At 54.1% G+C, this 17,459-nt stretch overlaps 1 protein-coding gene across 4 annotated transcripts in view; it reads left to right on the plus strand.

Moving 5' to 3' along the window:
• Positions 1-17,453, plus strand: part of JDP2 (Jun dimerization protein 2) — a 37,435-nt gene extending 19,982 nt beyond the window's left edge. For all 4 annotated transcript variants that reach the window (XM_032405620.1, XM_032405618.1, XM_032405617.1 and 1 more), the window contains 2 exons: positions 9,793-9,897; positions 16,840-17,453. In XM_032405620.1, the coding sequence (XP_032261511.1) occupies positions 9,793-9,897; positions 16,840-17,025 (291 nt within the window). In that variant the 3' untranslated portion in view covers positions 17,026-17,453. The remainder of the gene's footprint in view (positions 1-9,792; positions 9,898-16,839) is intronic.
• Positions 17,454-17,459: the final 6 nt, after the last annotated feature.

Genomic DNA, 17,459 nt, shown 5'->3' on the forward strand with positions numbered 1-17,459 from the left:
TCCACCCCTCCACCTCTCCACCCCTCCACCTCTCCACCCCTCCACCTCTCCACCCCTCCACCTCTCCACCCCTCCACCTGCCTGGGTGCTGCAAAGCCCTTCCTTCCCCATCTCTCAACTTTCATTGCATCCATTTCATTACATATATCACTCATGGTGAAACCCTTCCATCCTCCAGGCCAGGTATCCCTGGTTGTGAATTCATCTGGCTGTGTCACCTGGGTGGGATTTTTATTAGCCAGAGTTCAGTACTCACAAAATAGAGGTCACCTGTTCTGCTCAGTGATTTGTCTGTAATCTGTGCCTTATGCCTGAAAGAAATTGGCTGGAATCCGTGTTTTAGCTGCACACCCTGCATACAGATTAAACAGAACTGCATTGGTGGAGAATAATTAAGCCAAGGACCTTGTTTTTCACCTTCACGATGAAAGACAAATGACTTCCAAGGCTTAAATAGGATGATGGCACTTGAAATGTTCTACTATGGCCAACTCGGGACTTTCAGAACAGCCCTGTTCATGAATATTCTTTGCAACAACTGCATTTTCATTTAATTGTAGGTAGTCATTTTGCAGCAGCTCTTGTCTGTTGTTTTTTTTTTGCCTTAGTATAATCAAGGCATGTTACACTGCTGTTGTTAAAAATCGGTTTCAACTGTATTAACTCTTTTTGAGAAAATTGATTTTCCCTGCCAGATATATTCTGCTTTTTACCAGTCTTTTGGGGGTGGGTGGGGGGGAAGTCTTGTGGGGGCCACTATTTCTCTCCCTTTCTCATCTTTTGAATCGAATGTCAATTGGGCAAGAAAATTGATTGCCTAGTGGGAAACCAAACCTCCAAACCATAAATATGAAGCAGGCCTGAAATAGATAGACATATTTCAACAAAAGCCATCATTCTTCAAATAGCTCTTCTCCAGCAAAAGGGTTTCCCGGCAATCATCAGCTCCTTTCTGTTCAATGCTAGGCTTTCTGTCCCGGCCAAGATGATTTTTCCTGTGTCTCCTGGCCTCTAGCTCCCTTTTGCAGGAACAGCGTTTGCTGTTCCCTCTGCAGGACCACAAATGGATGTCACCCTGCCCAGCTGGCTTGTTCAGGCTTTGTTCCAAACACAATGCTGTCTTTTCTTAGCAGTGGAAATGGGCTGTTCTCCACTGCTTTCTGAGAGAATGGCCCTTCCCTATTCTGCTCATATAAACCAGCCCCAAGCCTCAGCAGCCTATTGTTTTACAGGTTCTCTTAACCCAGGAGAAGGTTCTTACTGAGGACAGGGGGCTGGGAGGGCCAGGGTCAGGGGGACACTTTGTCTTGCTGAGATGTGAGGAGACAGATAAGTCAGTTCAGTTTGGATAGATTCCCCCCATCCCCCCTGGGGCTCTGATGCCCCACGATGGCAGCAACGTCAGGCTTTCAGTACAGAAAGTGTTTCCTGCTTCTAGAAGGTGTTCCAGGAAGCGGCGGTGTTCAGGTTGGTTCTGCCACCATCCGACCGGGGACCGAGGCAGACTTCCTCCCCTTCTTTGAACTTGAGCTTCCTGGCCTGTGGGTGCCACAGGGTGCTGCTAGCTAGGATCTCTAGGTCTTCTCAGTTCCAGAACCTCAGGACGGGGCTCACTTTCTAGCTCCACCACTCCACGCCATTTCCTGTAGACGCCGAGGGCGCTGAGCCATGGCCTACCCACCTGCGCTCCCAGCCCGCGGAGCCGAGTGAAGCATCTTGGCAGGTGGAGCCATTGCTTCTAGCAGCCCTTGTTCACAGCCTTCACCTGGTGGTTGGCTGGGCTGGTTTGATGCTTTGAGTGAGCACGGCGTCCACCACGTGGGTTTTTTCATAGGTGGAGGTGTTTGATTATAGCCTTGCCAGGGGGACATCCGGGGTGAAGTGGAAAGGGCACAGACTGGGAGTCAGGAGTCTCGCCCAGGTCACCAGCTCTGTGGATCAGGCTTCCTTTTAGCAAACATTTATTGAGCACTCCATGTGGCCACAACCTCAGCAAGGTGCAGGGCACACAAAAAGTCAACAAGACACAGGTTCTGCTCTCAAAGAACTCCCAGGTTCGTGGAGGGGGCAGAAACTAAGGTCAGAATACAGCACGGTAGGGGCCAGCATAAGCTCAGAGTTCTATGGGAGCCCAGAACAAAGGGACACCTCCCCAGCCTGGAAGGGATGAGAACTAAGGAGGGCTTCTTGTAGGTGGTGATGCTTGAGCTGAATGTACAGGGTGAGAGGAAGCCAGGGAGACAGCAGGGGCAAAGGCTTGTGGTGGGGCATAGACAGGCCCAGGGCTGCAGCAACATGGAGGGTAGGGGAGGATAGATGGGAGCTGAGACCAGAGCTCGTGAGGGCAAGTCACAGGTACCCTTACTTGACACATTAAGGAGCTTGAGCTCTATACTGAGGGTCATGAGGACCAAAAACAAATAACTGGATCAGATTTGCATTTTAGAAAGATACCCTCCAGTGGCTGGGATGGAGGATAGCCATGCAGGGTCAGGAGGCCTCCTAGGAGGTGGTCCAGGAGAGAGAGGGAGAAGGAAGGCTGGAAAGTGGCAGTGGGGAAGAGGAGGGTTCAGGATGTAGAATGGGATGGCCTGGGTAGCCAAAATTGGACATAAAGAGAAGGACAGGTGAGCAAGTGGGGAGGGCTGAATGTCTAGGTCCAGTGAGCGGGTAGGCAGTTGTGCTAGCCTAGGGTAGAGAGTAGACAAGAAGTAGCCAATTGAGGATAAAGACTTGGAGGTGCCGAGGGACATCCAGATTGAATGTCCAGATTGGCAGTTGTATGTTTTGGCCTGATCATAAAGATCTGGTTGGCGTTCACATATAGATGGTTGTCGAAACCACACAAGGAGATGAAAATGATGATCCATAGGTGGTGCACATGGAGTGAGGCCAGGGGTAGGGCCCCAGGAGACAGCCTGAAAGGGATGGGAAGAGGGTCCTGGGCAAGGGACAGAAAAGGAGAGGCCAGAGAAGTAGGATGGGGACAGACGAAGTCAGTGTTGTGCATCCAGAGCATAGAGAATTCTAGAAAGAGGGAGTCAGGTGGAGCCAGAAGGCCCCGGGGGGCTGACCAAGCAGCATCCTTTGGACTTGTCCACAAGGACCCAGGCCCTACCATTGAGTGTGAGTCTTGGAGCAATCAACTTCCTTCCCTGGGACTCAGTTTCCTCATCTATAAAATGCAGGGGTTGGCTTAGGGGCTTCTCCTTTCTGGCTCTAAGAGTCTGTAAAGTAACTATTTCTGAAACTTCGTAAAAGCGAAAAGGTATCCTTCCCACATCCTCCTCCCTCTCCCCTCAGTCAAGCCAACACTGCCCTTGAAGTTTGGGTGAGTAAAAACCCAGGGACATCAGAGCTAGCCAGGACTTGGGGGAGCTTTTACTCCAGCCCACTGTGGGAAGGCAGCATGACGTAATGGATTCGAACCCCTGTCTGCTCCCGGCTTGGCGACCTCGGGCAGACACTTCACCTTGTTTCTTCACCTCTGAGATGAGGCCCCTAAAACCCACCTTGCAAAGAAAGGTCTTTGAAGGTTAGTGAGAAATAGGAGCTATTGTGGTTATCAAAGATGAGCCACAGGTCAGGAGAGATGAGTTGATTGGCCCACGGTCACAGAGGGGGACATCTCAGTGACTAGAACCAGGTGTCTGATGACCAACCTCGCCGGGGTCTGTCACCTGCTGGGAGTCCTAAATCAGCAGCCCACGGATGTTCGGCCCACAAAGCATTCTTTTCAAGATGGAATTTGTTGCCAACATTAAAAACTGGAAGGTTTTACTTAGAAACTTGTATTTTCAGCAAGGCTTGAAAACTTAGAAGATTTGTCACCCCTGAGCCCGTGCTGCTGTGGTGGGGCCAGCTGGGGTGTCCTGTCTGCAGACCACAGCCCCATCCAGCCCTCCTCCCTCACTAACAGTTACTTGCTTGGGCCCTGGAGGTGATCTGAGTTTGCAGCTCGAGCCTTAGACTGACCATTTGGCTTGAATTTTCTCTTACAGCCCTGCCCAGTGTTCACTGAAACTGCAGTATTTCACAGCTGAGGTCCAGACCGTGGCTGTTGAGAGAGGGGGAGGCTTGGGAGAAGACAGGAGAGGAGAGCAGAAGGTTCCAGCAGCTTGGCCCCGGGGGAGATGCTGAGAGGGAGGGCCTGGCCCCTGTGGGGTCGGGGTCGGGGGGTCAGCCAGGGTGTTGGACAGAGGCCCCCCGCCCCCCGCCCCGGGCTTTCCTCATTCCTCCCTGCAGGGGTGTTGTGGGCCCGGCCGTGCTGGCTTGCAGAGGTCTTGCCCCTGAACTGCCCTACTTTGTGTGAGGATGCGTGGCTGGACAGGGGAGTGGCGAGGAACCGAAGCCCCTGGCTCAGCGCAGCCGTGTTTATGTGGGGGAATGTCTGGTATGTTTGGTATTTGGGTGTTTACTTCCCAGGGTGCTCATGGGTCCCTGGTGTTGAAATGTGGCTCCTCCTTGTTGGGGGGACCCTAGTGGGCCCGGCCGGGGCTAGATGTGGAGGCTGCCGGGCTGTTACTCCGGGGCTACTCATGGACAGCTTGTGTGCCTTGAAGCAGCCCCCCTCCTACCTCCCCCCACCCGCCCCCCCAGGTCTCCTATGCCAGATTCCGCTGCGTGGGGCTTGGGTGCCCCGGGCCACACTAGCGCTGCCTTCCCACCTCACCTGGGAAGGCAGGCCCGCAGTCGGGCCCTTAGCGAACGCTTCCTGTGTCCCAGGCCCTGCACTGGAACTCAGTCCTTGGTACAAGCTTGGCAGCTGTGCTCAGTGCTTTCCTTGTGCAGGTGAGACACAGAGGCTCAGAGAGGCCACTGACTTGCCCAGGAGCACACAGGCCTCGGAGACCTTAAAGGCCAGGCTGACAACCCCTGATGCCATGAGTCTCCGCTCAGCCTGCTTCTCTCTGTCCATGCTGCGGTTCTAGCGCACGATACGGCCTTTCAGGCCTTCAGCACTCTGGCGAGGGCGGGGGGCTTGTTCTGGGTTCTTCCCCTCTCGGTTCCTGCTTGTCGCCAGCTTGATTGCTCTTACCTTTATGGCTCCGTCCGTGTGAGAGCGGCCATATGCTCAGTGCCTCGGGTTACAAAGCGTCATCGCTCTTTCTCATCCTATCTCTTTGTGGGCCCTGCCAGATGTATTTTTGGAAATGCTTATGAAATATCAGAATGCAAAATCAAGTCTGGGCGAAGGTTGCCACCATGTGAAAGCCACATGGCTTACGAGAGGGGAGTGGGGGGGGCCCATCCTGAAAACCAGTCAGCTTGAACGTGACACATCCAGTGTTCCTTGTGCAATGAATTGTTTTTATTTTAAAAGACCCAAATCAGAAAAAGAACAACATAGTCATTGCCCTCAGAGCCAGAAGCTTTACAGTCCTGTCAGCAGGATGGAGCAGAAAGGACAGGGGGCCTGTGACATAGACCACCAGCCCTTCAAAGAGCAGGAGGCGCTTGGGCCCTGGGCCAAAAGGCCTGGATTCGAAGCCATCCCTGACCCTCCAGGCAGCCTTGATATCTTTCGTTTTCTCATCTGTAAAAGTGGGGAGGGTAACAGGACTGTCCTAGTTGGTTTACTGAGACCGTTTAGCCTGCTGGGACTTCTAGGCCTGAGGATTTGATGCTTGCTGAGGTGACCCACCTCTGGTTGCTCAAGCCCTTCTGCATCCAGGCTCTGCCATTTCCCCAGCTGTTCTAGAAGCATGGCTCCTTGGTGGTAGTGATTCCCCTCCTGCATCCCTGGAGGACACCTTCTGCTCCTTCATTATCACCTGGCATCCCCTGACTTTACAAGGACGGGACCCTGGTGTCCCAGAGGCAGAAACCTTCTCAAACTCCCTCAGGCCAGAGGAGGAATGTTTCAGGATAGATCCACGGGTATGCACCATGGACCCAAGGGGCAGGAAATGCAGGCCCCTCCAGGGGTGGAATCCAGAGGATTCTCTATGTGTGCTTTCTGTCTGTCCTCTCGGCCCGCCCGAACCACTGACCTCTGTTCATGCCTCTGTTTTCTCTTTCTAATGGCTCTGCCCCTTTGTCTCTCTGTGTTCCTCTCTTTCCTCTCGGTCTCTGTCTTCACCTTCTCTGTCTGGAGCTCCCTCTCTCTCTCAGGGCCTGGACAGGGTGAGGCAAACAGGATGCCCTGCAAGATGGCATTTAGGGAGGCAATCAGTCTTGGGTGCCGGCCCTGCCCTTGCGTGAGCTTGAGAGTGAGTGTGGACACCTCACCCTGGTGCAGGCCCTGCTTTCCTCTCTGTCACCCACTCCCTCTTTTTGTCTCCCCGATGCGCCTCTATGGCTGAGTGTTGGTTTCTCTCCTGACACATGGTGTTTGGTTTCTGCTCGTCTCCAAACATCAGCAGCCTGATCTTTCTGCTTCTCCGGGCACAGGGCTGAAGCTGGCTGCCCCCTGGTCCAGCAGTCTGATTTCAGATTTCAGGAGGTGACTACAGCCCAGCTTGGTCAGCTGTTCACACCTCGTCCAGTCAGCTGTGGTTAGGGGTCCCCCAGCCCACCAGCAGAGCCCTGAAAACAGGCTCTCTGAGGAGGGACTGCTCAACATGAGGACCCTCTCGGCCATGGGTCCCCTAGCCTGTCCCTCCAACGTGAAGTGTGGTACAGGGTACCCCTCGCTTCTCCCTCCAGAACGCAGACAGCTTTGCCCCAGGCCTTCCTGGGAATTTGGGAAAAACAGAGCCAGAGCTAAGTTTGAGAACGGGCCCCCATCTCATGGGGCTTTCAATGTATTGAGCATCAAGCCGCCTCCCTCTTAAATATTCTCGTTCTTCCAGCTGTATCTGCAGAAAAAAATCGTCATGCCCCATTTTGGGGTTCCAGTTTTAGATGGCTAAACTGTGTGTGGCAAAAACACTCTCTGCTGTCTCACCCCCTCCCGGCCAAATGCTTTAGAGACTCTGGGGAACATCAGGGAGCAGGGGCAATGGCCTCACTGTGGTGAGGGAAGGCCGGGAGGAGGCTGGCGGCGGCGGCAGTCCGGGGCGGGCACAGCGCTCCCGTGGGGCTTGGGCCACGGTCAGCCTGTGGGGATGAGAAGGCTGAGGGCACTGCCCAGCTCCCCTCTGGTTTCTGGCAGGACTTCAGCTGCTGTTTTCCAAATTTCCTCAGCGGCTCTTACATAGCGGCAGGAGGATTTGGGGAAGATGCTGCACAGTGTTAATGGGGAAGGTGTGGTAATGGGGCTTTGGGGCCATTTCTTGCCTTATTGGGAGATGTCAGCTGAGGTGGAGCAGGGGTGCCCAGAGGCCTGGGGACGGGCTTGGAGGCTGCTGGGGGCCCGTGGAGCTTTAGCAGGGGGTTGCCCAGCCCAGACTGTGACCCGACCTATTCAGGATTTGTGCAGACCTGCTGTAGCCTTCAGGGGCCTGCTCCGGGTCGAGGCTCCGTCTTTGGTCAGTGTGCTTCTGGGGAAGACAGGAGCGAACCGCCAAGCTTTGCTGGCCTCCTGCGCAGACAGAAGAGGCCCATCCTGGTGGAAAAGTCTGCTTACTGGCACCAGGGGAAAGCTTATCAGAGGCAAACAGAGGCAGTAAGTCGTTTTTATAATTATAGAATCCAAGCCTGTGCCATCTTTCCCTGGAATCTTTTATTTCATTCATTCAACTAACACTTGCTGAGCCCGCATGAAGTGCCATGTTCTATCCAGGCGTTGGGGATGCTCAGGTCCCCCATCCTTCAGCCTAGCAGGGAGGACAGATAACCACATAAACGGAGAACTCTGATGGGATGTGAGAGAGATTCTCACAGCCAGGTGCTCACAGGGAGGGTGATGGCTGGAGGGGATGGATGAGGCTGGACAGGGAGGCTGGAGCAGCCCCCGATGGGGGCATCAGCCTGGCCCAATTGAGCTCTTAAATGCCCAGCATTGAGCCTCTTCGAATCTGCAGCTGGAGCAGCTTCCGTTTGCCCCTGGCTTTGTGCAGGGCTGGGGTGGGGCACAGGGTCTTGGAGGATGGAGCTTGTGTCCCCCAGGAAGCGGCTGCTCTGTCAGAACCTGGGCTCGCTCCGGCCCCGTGAGCCCCGCACTGCCCGGTTGCACACATCAGCTCGGCAGTTTGTGGGCAAACCCTCTTGGCCGAGGGGAGATTGCACCGCCAGCCACTTCCTCCCGTTCCTTCCCTCTGCCTGTCGTCACGGTTACCTCGGCCGTGTTGGGGGTGAGGTTGAGGTTGGGCGGAATCAGTTCTGTCCCGGTTTCTATTTTCCCAGATGCAGGTCAGCCAGAGGAGCTGTCACTTCTGGTTCTGTTTCAAGGGAGGCCAAGGGGCTGGGAGGTGCTTGGGTGTGGCGCGGTTGACAAGGTGCCTCTCCAGCCGGCCTCCCAGGAGGGGTGGGAGTGGGTCAGGGAGAAGCTCAGAGGTGGCCGGGAAGGAGAAAGGGTCGCCTCACCAGGGCCTGTGCTGATGGCCATGGGTGCTGGTCTCCGGCCAGGCTCTCGGTCCTAAGCTCCTAGAGCATGCCGGGAGTGCACGGAGAGAGGCTGTTTATTTTCCTGGCCTGGGGCCCTTTCAGCTGAGACCTTGTTCCAGGCCTCAGGCTGCCAGATTCACCCCCACTGGCTCAAGAAGTGAGAGAGTTGGCAAGCCCAGAGCAATCCAACGACTTCTCTAGTGGCCTCTGACTCTAAGCTGTCCTCAGCCCAGCTGGTCCCGTGTGTCCTCCAGATCCTCCTGTAGCTAACGGACAGCGAGAGGCACCGCATCAGAGTGATCCTGATGGGTCGGGGCTGTGTCGGCCTGTGGTCAGTCAAGAGCAGGAAGGTTGAAGTCCGAGAAATCCGAGTTGGAATCCCGACTCTGCCATTTCTTAGTTGGATGGCCTTGGGCAAATGGAACCCTGCAGCTTCGGTCCCACCAACTATAAAATGGGACAGTAATAGGACCTTCCTCATTGACCGTGAGGATAACATGACCTGTGTGGAAAGCATTTAACAAATAGGCATCGAAGAGCAGTTGTTGTTATTATTAAGGAAATAAGAGAACCTGCAACTTTCATTGAAAGTCAGGGTTGGTGGGCAGTGAGTTTCTTCCTTCCCATTTAATGGGCCCGGTCTTATGCATGGTGAACTTTCTAATGTGTCCGGGGAAGAAGCAAGCAAAGCTGGAGACTCAGGAAGCCTGTCTGCTTGTGTCCCGCTCAGGGCACTCTGGGGCACCCTGGGATCCTGGGATACAGGTGGGTGTCATGGGGGAAGAGCATGCAGAAGCTGGGAAAAGGATCAAAGCCGGGTGAGGAGACTGGGGAGACTGGTTAGGAGCACCAGGAGGTGGATCGGAGCCTCTGGAAGGACCAGGAGGGAGGGTACCCTGGGGAGGTGGAAGAACGTGGGGGTAGAACGTGAAATCTGTGTTCATGCCCAAGGCATTTCTTAAAGGAAGTGTCTGGGGACCGCTGGCCTGGAAAATAGTACCCAGAAGGCTCGGGCTGGGCAAGAGAACAGACTGTCACTGCCCGCTGGGTGTCACCTCTGTGTGAGGAGACTTGCCAGGCTCGGAGCCTGCTGAACTCTGGCAGAACCCAGGCAGCCCTGCCCTCCCGGGCCACCGAGCCCTCCCAGGTTTGCCCACCCGCTCCAGGAGGACCCGTGGGCCGGCTGGGAGACGCTGCCATCCCACCAGCCGGGAAGCCGGCAGGCTGGCAGGCAGGGCTGGCTCGCCCACCACCGAGATGTGGGTTAGGAGGGGGATTGCCCATCTGTCTGCATGTGTCGGGAGGGACGCTGTCCTCCAGGCCTGCCTCCGTGTCTCATCGGTGGCTCTGTGCCCCTCACAGCTAGATGAAGAAGAGGAGCGAAGGAAAAGGCGCCGGGAGAAGAACAAAGTCGCGGCAGCCCGATGCCGGAACAAGAAGAAGGAGCGGACGGAGTTTCTGCAGCGGGTGAGCAGGGCAGGGGCCGGGGCGGGGCGCCTGTCTCGTTCTTCAGAGCGGGCTCAGCACCAAAGCCTGTGGAATCGAGGTGGACCGGCCCGCATCTGCCACGGGGCCGCCACCCCTCTGTTCTTCCCTGCCTCCCATCCAGTGCCCTTTCCCTGACCCAAGACAACCCAGGGCCTCTGGCCTCAGGTCCGGCCCAGCCAGATCCCAGAAGGCCAGAGAAGGTGGGAGGAGCCAAGTCCCCTCTATGAGGTCAGACCCTGGTGCCAATTGACCCACATGGCCTAGGACTGCTACTGCTCATTTCGAAACCCTGGTGGCTGCCAAAGTTGTCTAGGGTGGATGCTAATGACATAGGTGATAACCGCCCAGCTTGTGAGCGGTGGATGAAGCACCTGGAGAGAAAGAAGTTCCTCCCTTAGCTGCAGGGGGCTCTTCCAGCCCTGCATCCCTTCTGGCTGCCCTCAGCCCCCCTGAGGGTGGCCCCCAAGCCTCTGCCCCCGGGGACCAGAGGTCAGCTCTGCACTCGAAGGCCGGCAGAGGGGGTCACCTCCCTCCCCAGGCCTCAGAGCGGGTCCCCGCCCTTACACCTGGACTGTGCCAAGCAGGGTGTTTGTTCTTTTCCTCTCTGGAGTTCTAGCTCTTAGGCCTTCGCTGCGTCTCAAAAATGATGGATGGCAGTGAAGGGACATGACCAGGAAAGCTCATCAGTCCAGGCTGGTAGTTTCCAGCCTCCCCACTCTGGATCACTCGTTCATTACTAAGTAATGATAGTCGCAATAACAATCCATGGGTCCGGCTCTATTCTATAGGATGCAACAAGTAACAGAGGTTGCTAACATTTGTAAAGCTGGGCAGAGTGCCAAGTACTGTAAGTATATTATCTCTTCGTTGGCATATTAACTGTATGAGGTCAGTGCCTTCATTATTGTCTTTCTACAGATGGGGAAACTGAGGCATGCTGGGGTTAAGTTACTTGCCCAGGTCCCTCAGCAACGGAGTGGTAGAACTGAGATTCAAACCTGAGGCTACTTCAAAGCATTTATTCTTAACACTCTGCTATACTAGCTCTAATTCATTCGTTCATTCGTCCGTGTGTTTGTTCATTCTTTCACTCAGTCGTTAATTCGCTGACAAGCATTTTTATCCATATACTCAGTGCCTAGCACTGTGTCAGGTGCACTGGGGACACACAGGAAGGAGCAGACATGGTCTCTCCCGTGGGAGCTGGAGACACAAGGCTGACATGGCCTGGGTTTTCCCTGATGCTGGGGAATATATGGGTCTCTTCTCATGCTTGCAACCAGCAGAGAGAAAATCCAAGGTCACAGGTGTAGACAGCATGGGGCCATGGGTACACCAGTGGGCTCTGAGTATCTGGGGTAGGTGAATGGCCATTACAGGTGGAAGTTAGACTCTGAGAGCTGGGAGCCTTCTTGGAAGAGAAGGTGGACCAGCCCTGGGCTGGAAGTTTTCAAGAAGTTTCCAAGGCACAGGTCTCACACGGGCCTTGTAGATGGATGGAGAGTCCCGCACCTCATTTCCAGCCCTGAGTGCCCGCAGAGCTGGGTGAGGCACAGCAGGGAGCAGAGAAGTCTCACACCAGATCTCTGCCTTCCAGGGCTTGTCAGCCAGTTAGCAGGCAAGATACGCCAAGTGACCACACACTGGTGCGGTGAATGGTGCCAAATGAATGGTGCTAGCTGTTCTGCACATTCCAGGAACATTTGTTGAGCACTTACTGTATGCAGATATTTCACATGCCTCATTTAATCTTATAACATTCCAGTGAGATAAACATTGGTTATCCCATTGTAGAGATTGACCTATAGCTCAGAAGAGGTCACACTCAGAAGAGGTCACACCAGAGTCACACTGCTAGCAAGCGTTAGAGCTGGGATTCATTTATCCCTTTGCTTATCCATCCGTCCATCCATCCATCCATCCATCCAATCAGTGTGTAGTGAGTACCTGCTGCAGAGCGGACAAGCAGGCGATGTCTGCCTCGGACAGCAGGTAGAAGTGGGCAATGGTTAATGTGTGCTGCACCTCGTGTTGGGCAAGCCCGGTGCGCCGTGAGAACACACCATGAGGCCCTATCCTAGCCTCGGCTGAGGAAAGACTGCTATTGAGACATAGACGAGACGTAGGAGCTAACAAGATGAAGGACAGGGATGGAGGGGTCAGCAGGGACAGTGCAAGCGAAGGCCAGAGGCAAGAGGTGCTTAAGGATGTGATTAAGGAATGGAAAAGAATGTCAGTATAGCTGGAACTTAGAGTACAAGGAGGAGAATGGAGGGGCAGGCAACCGCCCCCCCCCTTGCTATGTAGGGTGATCCTCTGTGCTTCGCTCTCTGGGGCAATCCCCCTTTATGCCTCTGGTCCTGGCCTATTTATTAATAGCACCTGCTTTTACTCTCACAAGTGTCCCCATTATGATGATGGATTATGTAGCCATGGCGAGCAATGGAAGGTTTCAGTGGGAGAGAGACACACCTTGGAAAGGATCCCTCTGGCTGCAGTGTGGGGCAAGGACTGGGGCAGTGGGAAGACCAGTTATGTGGCTGTGGTGCTGTCCCTGGTGGCCTCAGGGTCTAGGAGGGAGGTTTGGGCAGGCCTGTCTGGGCCCATCCCAGTCCCCCTCTCCTCCCATGCTCCCCTCTTTCCCTCTGGCCTTGGGAACAGAGTTGGGTGTGAGGTTTAGGACATGGATGCTGATGGCTGTGTTGATAACCAGTGCCCACAGACCTGAGGAATTCTCTTGTAATTTATTTATTTATTATTTTTTAAAGATTTATTTATTATTTGAGAGAGAGAGAGAGAGAGAAGGAGCAGAGGGAGTGAATCCCAAACAGACTCCCCACTGAGCGCGGAGCCCGACGTGGGCCTCCAACTCACGACCCCGAGATCATGACCTGAGCCAAAATCAAGAGTCGGATGCTTAACTGACTGAGCCACCCAGGGACCCCTTGTAATCTATTTTTTAACAGGTAAAATATTTATAAGGCTCAGAGGTACAAATGGATATGTGTGTGTACCTCCCCCCCCCCACGTATGTATAATGTAAAAGGTCACCTTCCCATCCTTGACCCCCAGACACCTAGAGCTGCCCTGGGAGACTCTTAGAGCCTCTCCGAGTTCACCCGCCTGGACCAGCCGAGTCCTTGAGGCAGCCGGGGCGACCTCGGTACCTCCTCCGTCTGCAGTGAGGGGCAAGAGCCCCTCCGCTTCACCCTCCGGGAACTGCTGCGCCTATCGCACCTTCATTCCCTGGGCTTCGGTAGCAGGAACCCCAGCTCACACTCCCATGGTGCTCTGCGCTCTTCATGGCCATTCTCCAAACCTTGATGGTCACAAGAAGACAGTGACTCTGGGAGGAGGTGAGGCAGCCCCCACTCCCCTGATGAGGATTCTGAGACTCAGAGAGATGGAAGTTTGCTCAAAGCCCCACAGCAGCTGAGGCAGGACTAGAGCCCAGGGCTTCCTCTCCTGCTCCGCACGCTGTTCGGGTTGCCCGGGCTCCGGGAAATTGGGGATCTGGTTCACAGTGACATAGCTCAGGTGGCAGAGTCAGGATTTTAATTCAGACCAGTCTGTGGGGCTCAGAAGTGGCCACACCAGCCTTCTTCCCAATACTTACCCAAAAAGTTGGGAAGTAGAACTCTATTTTAAGTGCATTAGGGTAACTATTTTTTAAAAGATAAAATCAGAGAACCTTAATGCTTAAAGTCCCCTGGGCCAATCATTATATTTTCTGGGAGGAGACGGAAGCCCCGAGAAGGGAATTGACTTGGCCAAGGTCCCACAGCCAGGATGAAAAGCCAGAACACCCAGCCCCTTAGCTGTATTTTTTCTCCCGGCTTTGCTAAGCACGATAGTAGAGACAATGTTCTTTCACTTGCACTAATTCTATTCTAAAACAACAAATGGTTTCGTTTTCTCTAGGGCAATAAATATCTACCAGAAGGCAAAACGATAAACAAAAATGCAAGCAGAGTTATTTGCTTCGTAATTAACATGTGAAGATCCTAGCCCACATTTCTTAATTAATTAGGAAAACAGATCAGGTGATTGCTGTTATAAAACCACAGACGCCTTCTACAATCATGGTTAAAAAAAAGATTCTTCTGAACTCATCTTCTACTTACACAATAAATAAAGACGTAGCACCACCCAATAAAACTACAAAGCAGTCAGTTACTTTCCGACAGCCGGCCGGTCAGAGTTTAGGATATTCCATGATATACTCTAACATTTTAAAACCAAGAGAACGCCGTGTCATTCCAATGATGAATGTGTGCGTGAAGCCACACGCCTATTTGGGTTTTTGTGTGACACAGATGTTCACCCATAAAGTTGGTTCAACATGCATCATTTAAGGAGGTAGATTGGCGCCTAGTACTGAATGCTTCGGGTCTGACCCTGGCCCTTGCACGTCCGCTTTTAACGTCCACTCACCTGCAACCCGACTGCTTCCTTGCCATCCCCCAAACGGCAGCCCCTTCCCCCACTGCAGCCCCACCCCCACCCCCACCCCCCACAAGGTCCACAGGCAGCCTCTCTCATTCTCCAGATCCAGCTAGTCACCTGGACCGGCCAGGCTTCTTTGAATCATCCTCCTCCTGTGCTTCTTCACCTTCTCTTTCTTCGTAGGTCTTTGCTCAACGCTAAAATAAAAATTCCTTAAGCCTCCCTAACCTTTCAGGTGACAAGGGGCTTTTCCTGTGTGAGTTCATTTAATCCCCATGAGCATCATCTTTTTACATTTAAGATAACTGAGACTCAGGATAGTTAGGAAACTTGCTCTAGACTCTGATTCCAGACCCTAAAGCTTTGCCTGATGTGGCTCTAAATCCACCTTCCAGAAGGCTCTCTACCCTTCTGTCCTAAAGTGACCTATGGTCACAGTGGAAGATTTCATCTCCTAAACACATCTTAAGCTTATTTCCCATGTCTGTGTCCATGTCCACTCAGGGTTCCCTTCCTGATGTCCCACCTCCTCCACACCAACTGACCTTCTCAACCCAACCATTTTTTAAACCCGAGGCCAGACCTAGCCATGTAGCCTCCTGGAAGGCCTTCTAGCCCCCTGCAGTACTGATGAGCACATAGTAAGCTCTTCCCTGCTGTATGGACCTTGATTCCCCCAGACATTCATTGTACCTGCAAGTCCTCAGCAAATGCGGATGGGTGGATTGAACAGAGACTCCTAGAGACAGAGGCTCAGAGGATTCAAACTTGGAGCTAAAACCTTGGCTCAGGGGAACCAGATGGTCAGAGGGTTTGCGAGAAGTCCCCAACGTCACGAGCTCATCAGATCCAGTGAGTAGGCAGCTAAGATTAGCACTTAACTGCCCCCAGCTGATGGGTCATAGACTCATGGTTTCACATGGCGTCTCTCTCCTGGCTTCCAGAGATGGCAGTCCCTTGGAATTCTGAGAACAGGGGACAGGGCCAGCCTCCCCGTCGTGCTTCATCCTGTTGAACCAAAAACCACCATAGCTGATTTTTAATATTTTCCCCTTGAGCATTTTTTTCCTTTTTTTTGAGGCTGTTCTCCTTCAGTGTCTGGTCACGAGGACTGCACGTCTCAGCAGTCTGAGCTGCCCGGGCTCTCATGCTGTGACCTCAGAGACCAGCACAAGGACAGTTCAGGCAGGCCAGCGGGTGAGAGACAGACAGCAGCCCTGGGATGTGTGTGGGCCCCACCGGGGGCCCCGAAGACCCCCCAAAGGGGGCTGAGCTGAGCCCTGCCCTGCCTGCCGGAGGGGCCGGGCCCTAGACCCCAGCCAGCATCACCCCGCTCAGTTGTCACACACGCAGCGGCAACCACAGCTTGTTCTTTGCCTGGTGCAGGTTGCACAACCTCAGCTGTTGACATTTTGTCTAGATAGTTCTTGTTGTGGGGCCGTCCTGTGCAGGATGTTTAGGAGCATCCCCAGCCTCCACCCACCAAATGCCAGCAGCAACCCCCTCCCCACTTGTGACAACCAAAAATGTCTCCCGGTAGGCAGAATCGCTCCTAGTTGAGAACCACTGGGCTAAAACTTTGCTGGCCCTTGAGGCAATTCCAACTCTCGAACTGGTTGCCCGTTTTCAGACACAGCCCAATAAACATCATTCAGGAGCTTTCCTGTCTTAACTGTTTTGACCGCCCCCCCCCCAAGACTTGAATTGGTATGCTCATCACCTATCTACCCTCTGAACAGGTGAGCTCCCCCCAAAATCAAATCGCCAGCATTGCTTCTTTTCCTTGGAGTCTCTCCAACTGAGCTGGAAGTTCACTGGGAATCTCACTTGAGATGTAAAACTTTATTTTGGATCCAGAAGGATGACAGTTGATTGCCTCCCCATGAGCAAAGCTTCTAGATAACAGGGGATAAAGAAGAGGCTGTTTAAATAATTGGGGGCTAATAATCAGGAAGCCCACGTTTTAGGAGGACTGACATGACCACACTGGGCTCGAGATCCCACAGGCCAAAATATCCCCAACATACATTTACACATCACACATCCAAGCACTTTGCCACCCACTGCCAACTGTGGGCCACATCCCCTCTGGACCCTTCATGCACCTGCTCTGGTGCCTGTGGGCCTCAATTCTTCTCCCACCCTTTGTTTCTGGGGCAAGGGCCAGGAGGCAGGAGAGCGTTGGCATATTTGCGCGATTACAAAGAAGTCACTGTGGCTGGAGTGGATTGAGTGAGGGGAGGGAGGTGGGACCCGAGAGGGGCCGCCCCCAGAATATAACCTGGGTTCATCCCCCTTTGACCCTGGCCCGGGTCACCGGTGTGATGGGCACTGCTGCAGGAAGTCACTTACTCCAGTGGGAACGTGGCAGGCAGAAAACAGGCAGGGGCCAGCTGGGGATGCCTGGGACCTCCCCAGAGGCAGAGCTGGTCCCCAGCGAAAGCTTACAGCCCCATCTCTGTTTCTGTGCTCCAGGAATCCGAGCGGCTGGAACTCATGAACGCGGAGCTGAAGACCCAGATCGAGGAGCTGAAGCAGGAGCGACAGCAGCTCATCCTGATGCTGAACCGACATCGTCCCACCTGCATTGTCCGGACGGACAGCGTCAAGACCCCCGAGTCGGAAGGCAACCCGCTGTTGGAGCAGCTAGAGAAGAAGTGACCATGGGCCGGGAGCAGGACGAGGAGGACGAGGAGGACGAGGAGGAGGATTTGGGAAGAGGGGAGAGCACGAGGGCTCCCAGAGGGCCCTTCCTTGCTGCATGACAAACTTTACAACGAGGCGCAGCCCAGCCAGCTCTGGCCGGGCTTTTTTTGTGAAACTCTGATCAGCCACACAAGGGGAAGAACTGGCTGACGAAACCAGAAGGACCAAGCGCTGAGACCAAAGTAGACGCTCGGGTGGGGCTGCCCTGCCTGGGGCCCAGCTCGAAGGAGGCAGGACAGAGACCCCTGGCCAGAGAGACACCCGCACCGAATGGCCTGGGGCACCGCTCCGGCCTCTGCACCAGGGCACCCACGGAGGGACCTCGGAGCAGCCAGGAGAAGCCATGGGGTTGCAAGCGAAATGCGGCTGGGGATGGAACTCCGAGTCAG

Source organism: Phoca vitulina, unplaced genomic scaffold (genome assembly GCF_004348235.1).
Source record: "Phoca vitulina isolate PV1807 unplaced genomic scaffold, GSC_HSeal_1.0 scaffold7, whole genome shotgun sequence".
Classification (NCBI taxonomy): domain Eukaryota; kingdom Metazoa; phylum Chordata; class Mammalia; order Carnivora; family Phocidae; genus Phoca; species Phoca vitulina.